This window comes from Salvia miltiorrhiza, chromosome 5 (genome assembly GCF_028751815.1).
Source record: "Salvia miltiorrhiza cultivar Shanhuang (shh) chromosome 5, IMPLAD_Smil_shh, whole genome shotgun sequence".
Taxonomy (NCBI): Eukaryota; Viridiplantae; Streptophyta; class Magnoliopsida; order Lamiales; family Lamiaceae; genus Salvia; species Salvia miltiorrhiza.
The window spans coordinates 30,610,491-30,629,046 of record NC_080391.1 but is presented as its reverse complement, the minus strand read 5'-3'; the positions used below and the strand labels follow the sequence as shown (position 1 = coordinate 30,629,046).

Sequence of the window (18,556 nt, the reverse complement as noted above, 5' to 3'; positions counted from 1 at the left end):
AGAAGACGTAGTTAAGTAATGGGCTAACTTTACAAAAAATAATTTTCAGATGAACTCATATCATTATGTATGCATATTGAGATGTGAGCAAGACGTAGTTAAGTAATGTATTTTGGAAAGTAACTAAACAAAAGTTTTCATCAAATAAGTGTAAAATTGAAAGTGATACTTTCGAAAATAAAAAGTACAAAAAATAATTTCGAAGAATATTATATGCATGATGAAGATGCTTATAGCAAACATTGCCCATAAAGAGTTAAGAATTCCGAAATTATATAAATATAAGACCTAAATATTACTTTTTCATAGTTAAATATAATATTACTTTGTATTTATTTTATTATTATTTATAAAATATTTTTTTATAGTTATAATTATAATTTATAGTGTTTTAAATGACGCGCCTGCGCATGGCGTACTAGTTGTTGGAAAGCAGCAGTATATAAATTGCAAGTTGGAAGAAACAACAGGAAAGTGAAAAAAGCGAATTTTTAAAGTTAAAATGATAAAAAAATTCCGTTGCCGGGACTTGAACCCAGGTCTCTCGGGTGAGAGCCGAGTATCCTAACCAACTAGACTACAACGGATTCTTGTTTTAAAATGGAATCATTCCAAAATAATTTAGCATTCTTCAATCAGTCAGCTCACATTCAACGTGACCTACGACTACGACCCATCTACCACGGGAAACAATCTGGTTTTCAAAAAGAGATGGGGGCTTTTACTCCACTTCTGGCAACAAAGGAAATCTATTTCCAAGGTGACGCTGTCGGAGTTTATGATCACCAGTACGCAATCAAAAACTCTTGTTTGCAACACACTTTTACTTAACCGTCAACCATAAATAATGAAGGAAATGTGATGTGCCCATGTCTGGAATGAAACCATTAAATCTTTATGATCTATCTGTGATGTTGCACAGATAGAGTTTTGATTTTCAAAAAAAGAAAATTGCAGTTCAAGTGGACATACTATACACTCATTATATCTTGAGAGAGCTACATGCATAAAGATAGGAAGAAAGTTTTAAGCAAAATTCTTCTTGATTTGGGAAAAAGCTGTGGTAATATTTTACTTAAGTTTATTCCATTAATAATACTTGATCCTAATTTAAATTCCGATTCAGAAGCATATTAATAGCTACATAATCCCATGGCTGGAGTACTACATTTCTACTCAAATAAATAGGTGCTCAAATAAATATGTCTGCTGGACAATAACAAGAATCTCAACATCAAAAAGTAATACCAATCCCAAAAAAGTAATACAGTTGCTATTGTGATAATAAGACCAAAAGTTTGCAATCTCCTATCGGAAGAGTGTCTGTAGTTTTGCTTTCATTAGACATCATCTGGTTACCTTGTAACCCTGCAGTGCAGAGAGCATATATGCAAAATATTATACAAAAAATAAGGCATAATAAACATGAATAGTAAAATTAACAGGGAATAAACACAAAAAAGAACAGAAGCAATGGAGTTTAAATTACGGTATAAATATAAATTTCAGATACCTATGATATTTCAATTATCATATCAATATAACAATCAGAGTGTATATAAGATTCAAAAGGTGTTGAGAGGTCACTTCTGAATTATTCAAGGAGTGAGATTATTTCCATTCATCACCACTTCTCCAAGTTCCTAACATATAACAAACAGGTTCCAGGAGTTGAAACATATATCCCTCAGTCACTTATGTAATAAATTCTTTTTATTTTTCCCTAAATTATCTCTTTGTGTCCTGGACATCTAACAATGTGTGTCCAGAAGTATCCGGAAGTTTCTATGTATGTTCTTCCTTAACCAAAACACAGGGGCAAGCTTAATCATATAATTTTTTTTGTTTTTACACAGTAGATTGTCTATTATCCCATAGGGATTGAATTACTTAGCTCATCGTCTACAATAACTTTCATCAATCATATATATCATATTCATAACTGAAAGATGCCTTAGTTAATTATTTGAAGTTTGAACTGAGAGTATTTATAGACTAACAATCCACATTTGCTTTTCATCAGTTCCATGCAATTCAAATTAGAGAAAGAAATCAAATGTGCATACCTTCACCCTTTTCACTAGCTCCTTAGCCTTGGGATCATTATTGAAGTGATCACGTACTGGCTACATAACGTTACAAGGCTAAGTAAATATACAGGTTATAAAAGAACGAGGAATGATTTGAGTAATGATATCAGTTTTTCATATAGGTTTGATTATGTGTTTGTCCTATTACCCAACCAGACAGGTTTAGATACTCAAACTAACAAGAATTAAGTACATAGTAGCTAAATGAGATCTACATCTAAGTACAAAATTTGATGATAAATTCACATGGAGAAGAACAAAAAATATAAGCAAAACAGTCATTTTCGAACCAGATTTCTTATGTAATATATAAAAGAGATGCACATTCATAACAATAAAGTGATGCCTCAAAATTTAGGCTATACAATGTGTGGGGAACTTTTGGATAGATAAGCTCAATATGTTTCATACTCAAATGCTAAAGGGAATGATGATTCAGAAGGTGCACTATTCATTGAAATGCAATATAAAGTGCCTCATCTTATCAGAGGCAAATGCTTGGGATGCAAAAAGAGTAATTATATATGTAAATCAATATTTTAGGATCAAACATAAATCAGATGTAAGGTAAAATTATATATTACCTGCAGTATCCGGTTTAGTGCTTTTGCAAGAGCAGGTTTGAGATCACCAGGATGCAGCTCTCCACTTTCGTAGTCAACAACTAAATCTTCAAAACTCTTGAAAGTCCTGAAGGATGTGAATGTGTAAAGAAGATAGCTATAAAATTTCCAAATTAATTTAAAAGCAAAGTATACATGTCTGCACTATGAATTGAAAACTATAAAATTGGGCAAGTCACCTCTGGGACTAGGTAGCAAAGGATACAACAGAAGGACTTACTTATCACCCCCATTCTCTGGTTTTCGCTCAACTGTGAACTCATTGAACCATGGGATAACAATGTATTTGATGTACTCCAGGCATGGGTTCTTTTCGACCATTTTTGGGGGGCAGAAAGCTTTCTTTATCTTCAAATTTACATCAGCCTGTGATATTCGTTTTTATCAAGCTGACAGAAGTTCACAAGTAAGAGTGTAAAAGAATTTGGAAAGGAGCAGACTGTGGTCCAAAACATGTCACAACTTAATAAAAATTGGGGCCAAACTATTATAAGAAATTGATGATCATGATCCTTGTTGGAAATTGGGAACAGATAATACCTCTTCATCCTCCATGAAGATAGAAGAAGATGGGTCGCTCTTTGACATCTTCTCCTGTCCTTCCTGCAGACCAGGGAGCATATCTGCATGTAATAAAAACAGTTACAGCTCACATAATTTTTACTAGGACTATCACTTTTTTGAAAAAGGTTCTATTATGCTTACGATGAGACAGTATAATAGGCTTGTTTTTTCTTTTGATGTCATCACAATACTCCCTAGCCAACATATTCACTTTGCGTTGATCCATACCCAACTGGCAGATGTCAGCCTATTTGAATACACAAACTCAAGTCACATTTTATCACATTAGATGTCAAACTACATCAGTTACCACGAAATCACCATTACACCAAGAGGATCCACATGAATATAAAGAAGGCATCATCTAAACTCTATTGAGCATGTAAATACTTGTAAAAGACGAGCATGTGTGCATTGAAATACTGGTTTTCTGCCATTAGTGATTCTAAAAAGCTATGAAAAATTGAGAAGGCCCAATTGAATCACAAAATGGGGACAAAGCATCCCGAGTACCAGATGCATTAGACTCCAATTCACTGGCCAAACCTCACAATTACATATGTCCAACTGTCATTCTGTCAATATTATAATACTTAACCACTTGTATAATCTATTTGCAGGGTGAACATAAGAAAACTCGACACTCACAGTTCAGAAGAGGCTACAAAGAAAGAGTATAGCAATTAAAAACTTGGATAAAGTAATAGCATGGCAGTTCAGTAATCAGTATCATGTTCCTTCTAAATGTATAGCAATATCCTGATGGCAGATCAGTTTAATTATAAAACAAGAACACATCATGTGGTAATCAATAATTAATAACCTTCATTGGTACATATGTAATCCTCAATGCAACAAAAATATTTCACTATGTTCTGTAAAGGAGTAAATGAGTTACATGTAGAGCAAGTCAAGTCCTGATATATGCTTGTATTTTTTTCTGGTAGCAATAGTGAGATTATTTGTCTCGTCCATACCTCACTCTAACACAATGTTAATATCTGATATGTCTTGCCATTAAAGTTCATTGTTAATATTCCCTTTTCCCCTCACTATAGGAAAGTAATAAATTATAGTAATTAACAAATCAAAACAAAACAAAACACATGTGATGCTAGTTTTCCTTTGATACGTCGAACAGTATTTCATTCTCAAATAAATCCTAGCGACAAAAGCATAACTATATATTGTGTTTATGAAAAGTCACCTTAAGAAAGAATATATCAGCACATTGCATGCATGGATAGAATATCTGGGCTGCTGACAATTCATCTTGCTCTGAGCGGCCCATAATTTGACAGCACCTAAATGAGGACAACAGGTAAGATATGACATTAGTGATTAGACATTCACTAAGCAGAATGAGAAAAGGATATCCATACCTCAGAACCCTAGGTAACTTGTTTCTCCTGGCTATGTCCATTACAAGGGGCCAGTACTCATGAGCACGGGAATTGATCTCATCAGAAGACCACAGAAATTCTACCTGACCTCCTTGAATATTCATTCCTACAGCTTTCCAAATCTCAATCAGGTATTGCCCTATCACTTGAATTTTTTTTAAGTCACCGCCCATTTTGTTGTTCAGCTGTGCAAACCAATCTGCAATCCATATCTTCACTATGCATCCGGCAGAAGTCAGTTTGTTGACATTAATTGCCTTCATAACTCCCTGCACATAGATGTTTGCACTTTCCATCAGACATTATCAGACATAAGCATCTAAACTATGTTATTTTCAAAATTTACAGGTATATTCACCTTCCAGCAGCAAAGATAAGTGCTGCTACAAAAGTGAAATCCATAACCAGAAAGTACTATTGCACCATCACATCCCAAGAGAACAAAATAGAATCAAGATTCAAGAACCATAAATCACTATCCTACTATATGAGATCAAGTCCTCAAAACTTTGGTCAGCATCTTAAATTTTGCACATAAGCCAAAAGCATCCCACTTGTAGGAAAGTCAATTTTGGTGCTAAAAACACTCTGCAGTAACAGGTTCTATAAAAATCAAATATAGATCAACCAAAAGCCGCAGATCCACACTCAGAGAATGACAAACTAAATATATTAACTCGTCACATTACAAAAAGTGTTACACAATACAAGTCAAACAATTTCCAGAAATACCCAATTGAGAACTTTTCCATCAGTTGAAAGAATAACTAGAAATCATCAAGTTAGGCACAAGCTAAACAATACCAAATTCAAACAAAACAAGAGAGACTTTTCTGCAAGACTGTAGAAGGAAATGGATTCAATTCAGCAACCTGAGCAATATGCATTCTGCCCGATGGTTCAAATCCATCATAGCAGACAATCTGAGGCTTGTTCGCCAATAATCTCTCCAATTCATCCTCCTGTATGCACTCCTCGCCGATGCTCCTTATTAAATCGAACCTCTCCTTCAAACTCAACCTAAATACAGTTTAATCCAAAAAATACAACTTCTAGATCATGCCCACAGCAATAAAATCTCCCAGAAAATACATAGTTAAACGAACAGATTGGAAAAGTATACATACACAATTCTGCGAAGAGGAAATAAAGAGAACTTACTGCGGTTGAGGCGAAATGGAGAGAGACTGTAGCGGTTGAGATGGAGAGGCTTCAGTGCTGTTGCCGCTACTTCCTTCGTTCTCCATTGAAAATGTAGGGGTTTGTGAGGAGCGCCGAAATTCCGAATGGTAGGGGTCCTAGGGGATCACGACTTTGCATTTTTATGCTCAAACTCAAAGAATTTAATTACTACTACTTTTTTTATCTTTACCATAAGAAAATGAATATTTTCGAGATATTAACTCATAATAACAAACCTAAATTATGAAAGGACCAACGATATTGAAAAGGATTAACCGTAAAAGAAAAATTAAAAAGTGAAGGATGATAATACTCCAACTATGAAGAATCGACCCTAACGAAACTGATTGACTAAAAACTAGAACAACATAACTTGAAATATGAAATAATCGAGTATATTAAAAAGGGGGAAATGAAAAAGTGAACTGATAATAAAAAGAAATTTAAAAGAAAACCTGAAAAATCACACAACAGATGATGTTGTGCTAAAGCGCGCAACAGAGGATCCTCTTCGTTCGGTAATTTGGGATACAAATTTGGTTTTGCTAAATGCTAATCGAGATGTATGACACAATCAGTAGTGGAAAGCAAGCAAATTCATAATAAAAATATTAAATATGTTGTGTTTTGATGCTTTTTTAGTGTGCTTTTGGATTGCAGGAGTCTTTTATGGACTGCAGTACATGACCATCAAGAGTACAATAAAATAAAAATATATTGACAGTTAATATATTAACAAATAGAGTGAATTAGGGCATTTTTATATATTAAAGATAATAAATATGTCTCATAATTCAAAATTTAGCCTCGACAAGAATATGCTACTCTATATATAATATAAAGGGCTAATTGTAATTTGTGGTTCGAATTTTTGAATTATTTGTAAAAATGGTTCGAATCTTAAAATATACAAAAAAACAGTTTGAACGACATGAACTTAAAAAGTAATGAAAAATGACATAAACTTTTGAGTTATTTATAAAAATAGCTTGAACTTTAAAAAGTACAAAAAAAAATGGCATGAGCTTACATTGTCGAACTCGAATTATGATAACATGAAAAACATGGAGTTGGCGTGAAAATTATGTGAAAATTCTAAATTCACTTAGAATATTCCTAACAAAATATAAAAGTTATTGATCTCATACAAATCATAATCTTGCACAAACAATTTTTCTCTCGCAAAATATTATTGACGACACTCAAGCAGAATATTATTGACGACAAACAATTTAAATTTTGCCTGCTTCGCCATGGTCAGAGATGGGAGCGTTTGTCTGTGTGTTTCAGAGCAGAGCCTCCGGAAGTCAGAGGACAGAGCAGTGCTTGGCTTCAGCTCTGGACTTTCCAGAGCTGATTGGTCAGAGCAGAGCAGTTTGTCAGAGCAGAGTCATTTCGCCAGAGCAGAGCATTCGGCATTCAGAGGTCAGAGCAGAGCGTGGCTTCAGCTCTGGTCTTTCCAGAGCTGGATGGTTAGAGCAGAGCAGTTTTTTTATGCCAGAGCAAAGCCGTTTTGCCAGAGCAGAGCTGCTGCTTCTGTGCAGAGTCAGCGTAGAGCGCAGAGCTCTTGCTGCGTTTTTAGCTTCTGGTCGGCAATGGGGGTGTTGACTACGACGTCGTCTCACCGGCCGTGTAATTACCCTTGCTGCTGGGTTTTTGTCTTCTTTGTGGAGTTTGGTTGTGTGGGATGGTTCCGGCGATGGAGTTTTGCCGGCCGGCTTACTATTCTACCTGATGCTTTTGCGGGGTTGGGTTGGTTGTTTCTTTTGGGGGTGCTAACGGCGACGGCGTATAACCGGCCGTGTAGTCTCCCTTCTTTTAGTTTGGGCTAGTTGGTGGTTGGCAGAAGCGACAGCGTCTCACCGGTCTTCTGCCTTCTGTGTTTTTGTTTGGTTTGTTTGGGTCTGAGCCGAGATTGTTTGGGGGCGATGGTTCGGTCGGAGCTCCGGAAACTTTTTTCTTCCGCTCTTTCCTTTTTTTGTTTTCGTCTGGTAGACGAGTACTCTTTTTCCTTTTTACGGTTTTTCCCTTTGGGTTTTCTGTAAAAAGGTTTTAATGGGGCTCGGCCCTTAGTCTACTTTTCTTGTGCTTTCAAGGATTTTTTAGGTTTTTTCTTTTCCTTTTTTAATAAAATCGCAGTTTAATTGACGACACTCGAGCTCATAAAATTCTAATTACTCATAGATAAAGAAAGAAAGTTTGTATTGAAGACACAAATTATTTTATAAATTATTCATTGAATTATCACGAGCATGATAAAGAAATGAACCTAACTTTTGAGATAGCCATATTGAGCAATGAAACTCAATATTTGAGCATTCATCTTTAAAACACAAATTTTGACCATTTTTTACAATTTTGGACTGTGTTGCCCTTAATTTGGGTGGACCGAATCTAGTTGGGCGTGCGGGTTCGGGTGATATTTTTGGCACTAATGTTATAATTTGTGCCAAAAGTATCAACATAAAGCAAAACAAAAAAATACTAAGTAATTTGGTACTTTTGGCAATTAGTGCCAACAGTACCAAATTACTTAGAGCATCTCCAGCGCAAGGCTAGAGAGCCGATTCGAACCGCCGAATTGGCATGCCGTGCAGGCACGACCCGAGCATGGCGCAATGTACCGGGCACGGTGGGGGAAAAAGTGGAACGTGTGTGACACACGCGTGAAAATAAAAAAATAAAAACAATAAAATAAAATCTGAATTCAAAAAATCGACCGTTGCTACACATTTTCCTTTTTATATTTTTTCTTCCTTTCCAAACCGTTGCAAAACGACTAGTTTTAGGCAATTTTTTTTTTCCTTTTTCAATATCTATATATATCCTCTTTCACATTCATTCAAATCACTCCCAAAATTATTCTCTACCTCAAGAACATTCTCTACAAAAATGCATTCTTCACAATCGTCCTCTTCATTAAGCGGCAGCGATGAGCGACGTGCTCAAGAGTTCTCCCAACTCGTGCAACAATTTTACGAAATTGTTGAAGCTATTGGTGAACTGGAAAGCCCTCCTAGGCGAATGAGAGGCAGAGAAAGAAGGCTTACATTCATCAGGATTGAAAAGCTGGAGCATAATTAAAATTTCAATGAAAATTTCAAAATAGAAGTGTAAAAATGAGATTAAATGGAAATGAAAAATATTTTACTTCATTATATAATTATTGTACTTTTAATTTTTAATTTCAATGAAAATTTCAAATTTTAAAATAGAAGTGTAGAAATGGGATTAAATGGAAATGAAGATTTTAACGCCTCTTATAGCGCAAATGCACTGTGGAGGGGAGGCGCTAAGGTGGGGATCACCTTATAGCGCCTCCCTCTAGAGATGCTCTTAGAACAAATGAGAATATTAGTGCTAAAAGTACCAACATAATTTTTTTTTTTATCAGAAAAAAGCACATATAAGATTAAGAAAACTGGTACCAGAGATACCACAGTCAATTAGCTACAGAGAGAGGCCAAAGGGCCGATGAGGCACCAAGAGGAGAAGTTGGTTCCCCACTCACAAAAGTTAAAAAAAATGTTCCAACTCCACATTCTAGCAATGATTTCCATAATTGTACTGAAGATGTCCCACCCATTGCCTTCGAATCTACTTGCATTCCTTCGTCTCCATAGAATCCAAATTGTGCAAACCCAAAGAGACTTCAAAAACTTCTTACACTTCTTCCCATTACCCAACTGTGAGAACGCGGAAAAGTGGGCTTTTGGCACAAATGACAATATTAGTGCCAATATTAGTGCCAAAAGTACCAAATTACTTGGTATTTTTTTGTTCTAAGTAATTTGGTACTTTTAACACAAATTATAACATTAGTGCCAAAAATACCACCCGAACCTGCGTCCAATCTGATCCGGTCCGCCCAATTTAAGGGCAATACAGTCCAAAATTACAAAAAATGACCAAAATTTGTGTTTTTAAGATGGATGGCCAAATATTGAGTTTCAATCCCCAATATGGCTATATGAGTGCATATTCTCTAAAAAAATTGCTACGGAAAATAAATTATTTATGCGAGGTTAGAGTTCATGGAAACGATAATTCTTATATCCTGTTTGCGTTCTGGGAATGCACCAAGTGAACTCTTATGTTCACATAATTTTCATATCAACTTAGTGCCTACAACGTTGTCATATTAAATTAGTGATTTTATTAAAAAGAAAACCTAAAAGGAACCTTTGAAAGCACAGAAAGCAGACTAAGGGTCGGGCCTCGTTAAAACCTTGCTAAGGAAAACCCAATGGGAAAAACCTTAACAAGGAAAAAGAGTACCCGTCTACCAAAAAACAAGAACAACCTGAAACGACCAAAAACAGGCGACAAAAGGTGAAACGACTTCAGGAGCTCCGGCCTAACCATTGCCCCTAAGAAGTTCCGGTCTACAACGTTGTCATAATTCAACCCAATTTTTGTATTTATGAAAGTTGGGCCATTTTAGATTTCTTAAACTTCGAGCCATTTTTATAAATAATTTGAAAATTCAAACTATTTTTCACATATCTTAAAGTTCAGGCCATTTTATAAATGATTTCAAAGTTCGGGCCATTTTACAAATGACATCAAAATTCAAGCCATTATTACAAAGACTTCAAAGTCCGTGCTATTTTTACAAAGGGGTATTGGCTTGTAAATACTCGAACCTTTTCCATTTTGTTGGGAAATAAAAAAGAATATCCTACCCGTTTTGATGATCCCAAAATCCTTAGATTTTACTTTACTAGACTAGAGTTCTTTTGAACTCAACTGTTGGAGTTCATTTTTCTAGTATAGACTGAAGAGGCACCGAAGGTGTGAAATACTGAAAACCGAAGGACTGAAGTTTTGAAGACTGAAGACTGAAGTATGAAGGACTGAAGTTACACTATACACCTTACTGAAGACTGAAGTCCACCTGAAATAAATGCTGAATTTAATGAATGATCTGCACTGAAGTATAAGTGTTAGGAAAACACTTAAGTACACATGATTAGTCGAAGCATTCACTGCAATTGAAGTAATGCTTCAAATGGAAACCTGGGACTGATAGTGCAGATACGGACTGAAGCTGGAGTAATGCATAACACAATCAGTGTTAACGAAGGACAAATTGAATACTTCCAGCACACGTTGCATTTAATGCAAAGTATAGTGCATTTAATGCAAGGATATGGTGAATTGTCCTTCACTCTACAGAGTTTCCATTACTGTGTTACTTTATCCGGTAACACCATCTCCTGTGTAAGAAAGACCATACCGCTTTTGGCGTAAAGGAGATAGAGGACGAAGACCCTGAGCCATATTTGAAATGATGAGTCAAACGGTAGATAGTGTTGAAGGATCCCCTCCAACGGATCTTTTCCCTAGCATCCGCCTATAAATAGAGCTCAAGGAACAACCTTCTACCTCACCGATTCAAGAACATACGCTGAAGCTCTGCCAAATTCAAGACTTAGCCTTTCCTTAGCCAAATACTTGAATCAAAGAAGAGAATACCCATTGCTGTAAATATCAGTCTATCTGATATACATAAATTCTCTTAGAGCATCTAGGCAAATATTCTTCCATTCTTAGCCTAGACCTCGATTACCTGAGAGTCTGTTCTCAGTAATTATAGTTGGAGATTTGAACTCTTTTTCTAAAGAGTGAAAAGAGTGTTTGAGATAGAGAGACTTCGAGACAGTTGTCTGAACTCAGACATTCTTAGCCTCCGCAAGCTAGACAAGTGTTGTCTTAGCAACTGCAAGTTAAGAAAGAGAAAGTCCAACCCAGTGTGTTGGCTCTGAAATTAGTGTTTCAGAACTAAGGTTTGCTGTGCACCCGCAAGCACAAGCTCAGTGATTGTTAGTGTGATCGACTGATTGTGGACGTAGAAACTTGTTTTCTGAACCACGTAAAATTTCTCTATGTTTCTATTGCTTTCAATTTTTACTTTAGATACTTGTGCACTAATTATATTTATACTGAAACTGATTAGTTAAAAAGAAAAACCATAAAAACTGATAATGTGATTCACTAAAAGGTTATTTCCTAAATCATTTCCACTCTAAATATTATCAGTCTAACTGACAAATCTTTGGATAGTCAGTAAGATTTCTAACACTTCTCTGATTCTTAACTGAAGAGACTGAAACCCTAAGTGAACTTTCAGTGTGTCGACGCGTTCTTCATACTGAAGTTAAAATACTGAAATACTATCAGTATCAGTCTACACCCGCCTCTTAACTGATCTTGTTTTTCACTGATCACTTCAGTCAATACACTTCAGTATCAGTTGAGATATTGACTTCAATTTTCATAAAAAGAATTTTTAAAATAACCTATTGGTGTATTTCCCCCCCCCCCCCCATGTATACACCAGTGCAGTGACCCTCCGAGACCCAACATATTTTCTAGTTTTGCACCCTGTTGCGCCAAAAAAAATCGCCATTAACGGAAAGTTAGAAACACATGAAGACTGCAAAAATATAGAGAATTAATGTATTGAATATAGTGTAAGGCTTTGAGTAATTGAAAGCTTGTGAATAATGATTTTATAATAGGGTTTTACATATATTTATAGGCTAAAACATCATGAATTCTAGTAGGAAAAAGACTTCTCTTAGACTTCGAATTGGACTCAATCTCATTATGGTTATCTTGTATTTTGTCACAATCTTCTTCATGCCGAAGTACTTGGGTCTCTCTTGGATAAGGTTCGGTCCAAAAATCAGGCCAGCGAGATGATCAGCAGCGCTATTTTGGGGTCAATAGCGCTGTTTCCAACGAATTTGAACAGAATATGTTTGATCTTCCTATTTTCAAGGGATGCATATTTTTGTCCTCATCATACCCCAACTTTAAAATCTGCCTGTAAATACCTGAACTTTGTATTATTTCTGATTTTGCACCTAGCAAATTTTTACCCCCATGGTAACCGAATTGACATACCAAACCCTACAATATGTTCTAGATCCTACATTGATAACAAACTTATCTGCTTCACTATGCACTTTAAACTTCCATGTTAATCCGGCTACCATGTCAGCAACGATTTGAGAGTAAAAATTCGTCGGGTGCAAAATCAGAAAGAATACAAAGTTCAATTATTTATAAGAAGATTTAAAGTTGGGTACGAAACCAGAAAATAATAAAAGTTCGAGTATTACAGAACAATACCCCTATAAATGACTCAGGTTTATGTTATTTTTCTGTATTTTTTAAAGTTCAAGCCATCTTTACAAATAACTTCAAAGTTCAAGTTATTTTTTTTTTTTTATATTTTTTAAAGTTCGTGACACTTTTACAAATAATTCAAAGTTCAGACCATAAACTACAATTAACAATAATAAAAAAAAGAGTGTTTTTATTATCGTATTTTCTCTCTTCTCTCAATTTTTTTCATCAAATTTTCTATTTTTTTTCTATTTTAATTCTTTTTAAAAAAAAATCATAAATTTTGATTCATGAAAAAATAATCAATATGAATGTTAAATTAAAGATTATGAGAAAATCTTTAATTCAATGTAAAAATTACAAATATACAAAGTTTGATATTGTGCGAGATAGAATATTGTTATAAATATGCATTATGCAAATCTTTATAGTACATCCCGTAAAAGCTAAAAAATATGAAGTCACATAAATATAGATATATAAAGGAAAAATATCAAGTGAGAATCTATATGTAGGTGAAAAATGAGAATCATTTTAAGCCATTTGATCTCAAAGATTTACGGTGGAAGTTTTTTATTACTGAATAAATGTAGCACTTGAGTTTGAATCCTAGAGGGGGCGAAAATTTTATATTTATTCGTTCATTTCCTGTTCATTGATTTGATGCGCCCGTTCGTTGATTTTATGTATCTGTTCGCCATTCTCATTTCTCACGAAAAAATCAATTTTCATTGGATCCCCACCTCAATATATAAAATATAATTTCTAAATGCTACTTTTTCTTATTGTTAAATACTCCCTCCGTCCCTGAAATAAGTTCATCTTTTTTTTTTTTGGGACATCCCCCAAATAAGTTCTTCTTTCTTTCTTTCCATTTTTGGACAACTACTCCACCACTAATAATACTTTATTTATTCTTACTTTTCACTTTTTTCACCACTCTCAATACTAATTATAACACTTTTTCACCTTTTCACCACTCTCAATACTAATTATAACATATTTTTCTCCACTATCAATACACTTTACCATTTTTTCTTAAAACCCGAGCCGTCCCCAAAGAGGAACTTATTTTGGGGACGGAGGGAGTATAGCTTTACTTTATATCTATCTAATATTAATATTTGATAACTTAATTATCATTACGTTTTATACAAAGTTGAAAATTTATGTGTTCTCAGATTTAGGTTCTTTATTGAGTTATAGATTGAATTATTTTATTTTAACTTTTTAAAAATAATTTATATTTACTTATATTTTGAATTTATTTAATATTCATATTTTATTATTTAGCATGTTATTTAATTTTGATGTTCGCTGTGCATCGATGCACGGGCGAGCGCACTAGTTTATTTATACACTACAATTTGCCTTTACTTAAAAAATTAAAGTGAGAATTTAATAATTCATTACTAATTAACCAATTAAGCCCACAATACAAGTTGACAAACATTTATTAGTTATTTACGTAAGCCCAATAGATAAATTAATATCTCAACCCAACATTAGAGCTCAATTTTTTCTCCCTTTAATTTCAAACAAGGGTCTATAACTGAGCCCATTTCTTTATCTCATTAGTTATGCGTGTAAACATAAAGCTACTTTTTTCTCTTACAAATGTGTCTTCACCATTGTGCTTCATAGATTAAAGAAATAGTGATTTCGAATTGCTTTTGGGTATTCATTGTCCAACTCTACTCCAGAAGGTAGCTCGAATATGTTTTTCGTTGCTTCGTCAGCTACGACTTAGAAGATAAGGCTCATCTGACGATAAAGAACACACAATCAATTAAGTGTGATGAACAGTGGCGGAGCCAGGAATTTATATTAGGGGGGCTGAATTTCTACGGGGGTTCGGGGGCAGTAGCTCCCGAATTTTTTTTGAGGTATTTCGTACATTTTAGATATTTTCACTTAAAAAATAAGTAAAATAATAATATAACAATATTTTCATAAATTACATAGTTTCAATATATTACAAATAACTTAAGACTAAATACTTGGTGAGCTAGTTGTTTTCTTTTGAAAAAGCAATGATAATTGACTTAATCGATATGTATTCATCGTTGCAATATATTTTCAATATACACAACCAATTGTTATTTATCCACCCATTAATCAATTATCTATATTTATAAAATTAAATAAAATGCACAGAATACCAATAAATAGAGAAATTGATACAAAATTAATTATCATAGCTTCTATTTAACCATCCTTTAATCATAAGCATAATTTGCAACACAAAATAGTATCAAAATCAAGAATAGCCGATAAGAATAATGCAATAAAATTAATAAAAATATATATTTTTTAAATTAGAGGAGGGCTGAATTATTATTATGTATGAATAATAATAAAAAAATATTTATAAAATAAAGTTGGGGGTGGGCTTCTTAACATGGCTCCGCCACTGGTGATGAGGAACTTCGTTTGAAAATTTATGATGCTAACATGTGGTATGAGGATCTAACAGCAATATGGTGTCACAAGAATCAATTCCGAAAGGCGTTTGAAGTTGGTGAAAATGTCCATTTATGCTTGGAAGGCAGAAGACAAAGTGGATAGGTCCTTTTAAAATACAGTCTGTTTGATCAGGCGGGGCAGTGAATATTAAGAGATTGGCTACGATAAAGATGTTTATAGTCAACTATCATAAGTTGGAGCCATACCGCAATGCATCTCACATGACAACAGTGGAAGAAATTCTATTGTTACCTCTGATGAGATTCTGATTGCATCAACAAGTCTAGCCAAAGACTTAAAACAAAGATGCTATTGGGAGGCAACCCAAATTTCTTTGATTTCAAATTGTTATTTGATAGCTGAGAATTGCTTTGTGGGTTGCTTGGTTCTACTTGGCAAGGGAAGTTTGTGAACAAAGACTATTTGATTTTATTTGACTATTTTGTGTGTCGAGTCCGTTGTCGTGTCCGTCTTTTTTTATTTTCTTTCTTTTTGTTGAGTCTTTCGTGTTGAGTCTATATATGTATTGTATTTCATAAGAAAATTATACAATAACATTAAAAAATAATTAAAAAAACAAAATTATCGAATACTGCCAGTTCGGATCTTGAATCGCCGGTTGTCGGCCCGGCCCGAAAACGGCCTACCAAGTAGACTTCATAGGCTGGTTACGGTTCACTGAAAAGGTGAACTGTAACCTCCGATTTAGCCCTGGAACCGGTGGTTTCCAACACGTGAGCAATAGTAAGTCTCACACAGTGCTGCTTGAGTGAAATTCAGCAACTTGAAGTGAGGGATATTTGAGAGCCTCATTATTCGGAATTTGATCAAGTGGTTTGTCCATAGTTCACGTGTTATTCGAAATCAACAAAATTGACTTGAGGAGGAGGATCGATTTGAAGAGTTTTAGTTCTATTGAAATAGTATAAAATAATTTTATTCCTATTAGAATTATTAGTATTTTAGCTGATAAATACACGCATATTTTCATTGTAAAACACACAAGCTACTAGTGAAAAATATTTACAACGCTCAAAATTTATTGTCTTCTATATATATTGCTTTATTTTAATATTATTTATTGTGAGCATTGTAAAAACGATTAAACATATATTAAAATTTAATTGAAATATTCAATCTTACATCAAACTATAGTAATCTTCATCGAGTGGAAAACCTACAAAATAAAGTTCCTTTTATTTTTATATTCTTATAACATATTAACTTTCTGTCAAATTCTAGAAAATTCATTCTAATCAATAATGTATTCTCTAAATATTTTATATATATATAGATCATGCTTAATTTAGATATTATTAATTTAAAACTACAAAATTAAACCCTCGGGTAGGATATATATAAACATACCTTAACTTTTACTCCCTCCGTCTCATTACAAATGTCCCACTTTCCATAATCGAATGTCCCATTACAAATGTCTCATTCATTTTTCGGCAACATATTCTCTCTCTCTCTATACCTAATATTTAAATAATTTCCACCAACTCACTTTATTTACTAATTATATACTCCCTCCGTCCACGAAATGAGTATCTATATTTCCTTTTTCGTCTGTCCACGAAATGAGTATCCATTTCCCTTTTTGGCAAGTGTACCCCACACATCTCTTTAATTAATACACTCAAAAAGTGGGACCCTTAAACTATTTACACTACACTCCATACATTTCTTAAAACTCGTGCCGTCCACAAATGAGTACTCATTTCGTGGACGGAGGGAGTATTTCTTAATCTTTGTGTCTAAAAGTAATGAGACATCTATAATGGGACGGAGGGAGTGATAAATTACTATATTTGCTATAAGAGTAGGTCTTGAGTGAGACTGATCACACCCAAGAGCTGAGTCTGATCTGACCTAACTCTCCACGTGGCGAGGAGGAGTGATTGAGGGCGCAGATGCTTAACCTGAGGACGCACCGACGGATAGCTGGCAGAGTAGCGGCACAGGCGTGGTGCAGGGGGCCGCCAGTTGAAAGGAAAAATGGCAAGGGAACGGGGCAAGGATAGGGATGGCAATGGATCCTGGAGCCGGTCAACGGATCTGGATCTCAATTTTTTGGACCCGCGGATCTGGATCCGAATCTGGATCTCATTTTTAAAAACGGATCTGGATTTGGATCTTGAAATTTGAGATCCGAATCCGACCCAAATCCGACTCGTGGATCCGTTTTGTTTAATATATATTATTTATTTTTTATATTTATTTTAGTAATAATATTAGATATATTAAAAATTTAAAATAATAGACAAATTAGAATTACTTTGCAAACCCTAGTTTCTAGTTTCTACTTTCTCCCTCTCGGTCCCTCACTCGTGAACCCGCCGCCTCACTTCCATCTCCCTCTCCAGTTCGCTAGCCACCTTCTCGGATCTCTCGGACCACTCCAGCTCGCGGGCCACCTTCTCGAACCACTCCTACTTTCTAGTTTTTCATGATGGAAATTAGATGTTGTTGATTTTGTGAATTTTTTTTGAATTTAATTTAAAAACAGTAGATCCATGGATCTGGATCCAAAATTTTCAGATCCGCGGATCTGGATCTGATAGATAAAAACGGATCTGGATCTGGTATTGATGAGATCCGGTCCAAATCCGGCCCGTTGCCATCCCTAGGCAGGGGTGCGCTGACTGGAAGGAGAGGCGGCACAGCCGTTGCGAAGGGTGTAGCCGCAATGTAAATGACGAAGGCAGAGAACTTATACTTATTTGGTCAAGTAATTATTGCCGTAAGAAAAAGTAATTATTGATATGAAAAAAAGGTAACGTTTCAAAATATGAATAATTTAAAGTAATTATTATTGTGATGAAACGTAATAATCAGCACGAGTAAATGTAATGTTTGTAAAACATTTTTTTTACAACAATTATTATTTCTATTCACGATAAATTATACTTTTACTTACTCAGATCCGACCCACGCTCTACCCCTACCTGACTTGCGCCCTGCCCTTACTCTGACCCATCTCATACATGAGACCGAATGTACAAGTTTTTTTGCATTGCTATAAATATTATACTATAACAGCCAAACCAAAATCTTATACTGCTATATTTGGTATAAATATATTGCC

At 34.7% G+C, this 18,556-nt stretch overlaps 1 protein-coding gene and 1 non-coding gene across 4 annotated transcripts; both read right to left on the bottom strand.

Annotated features, from left to right (window-relative positions):
• Positions 1-514: 514 nt before the first annotated feature.
• TRNAE-CUC (transfer RNA glutamic acid (anticodon CUC)) lies at positions 515-587 on the bottom strand. The gene has a single exon. It is a non-coding gene; the product is annotated as a tRNA-Glu (tRNA).
• Positions 588-1,099: 512 nt separating this feature from the next.
• On the bottom strand, positions 1,100-6,557 carry LOC131026428 (tyrosine--tRNA ligase 1, cytoplasmic-like). 3 transcript variants are annotated; one of them, XM_057956295.1, is made up of 11 exons: positions 6,318-6,557; positions 5,842-5,978; positions 5,553-5,700; positions 4,660-4,949; positions 4,485-4,581; positions 3,419-3,524; positions 3,254-3,336; positions 2,934-3,079; positions 2,675-2,780; positions 2,067-2,126; positions 1,100-1,368 (listed from the first exon to the last, which is right to left on the bottom strand). In XM_057956295.1, exons 2-11 carry the CDS (start codon positions 5,925-5,927, stop codon positions 1,348-1,350), a joined length of 1,143 nt encoding a protein of 380 aa, XP_057812278.1. In that variant the 5' UTR covers positions 5,928-5,978; positions 6,318-6,557; the 3' UTR covers positions 1,100-1,347. The 3 variants fall into 3 exon arrangements, with proteins under 3 accessions (XP_057812278.1, XP_057812276.1, XP_057812277.1); XM_057956293.1 differs by having other exon boundaries at positions 1,100-2,126; XM_057956294.1 differs by lacking the exon at positions 6,318-6,557 and having other exon boundaries at positions 1,100-2,126; positions 5,842-6,108.
• Between the last annotated feature and the right edge of the window lie 11,999 nt (positions 6,558-18,556).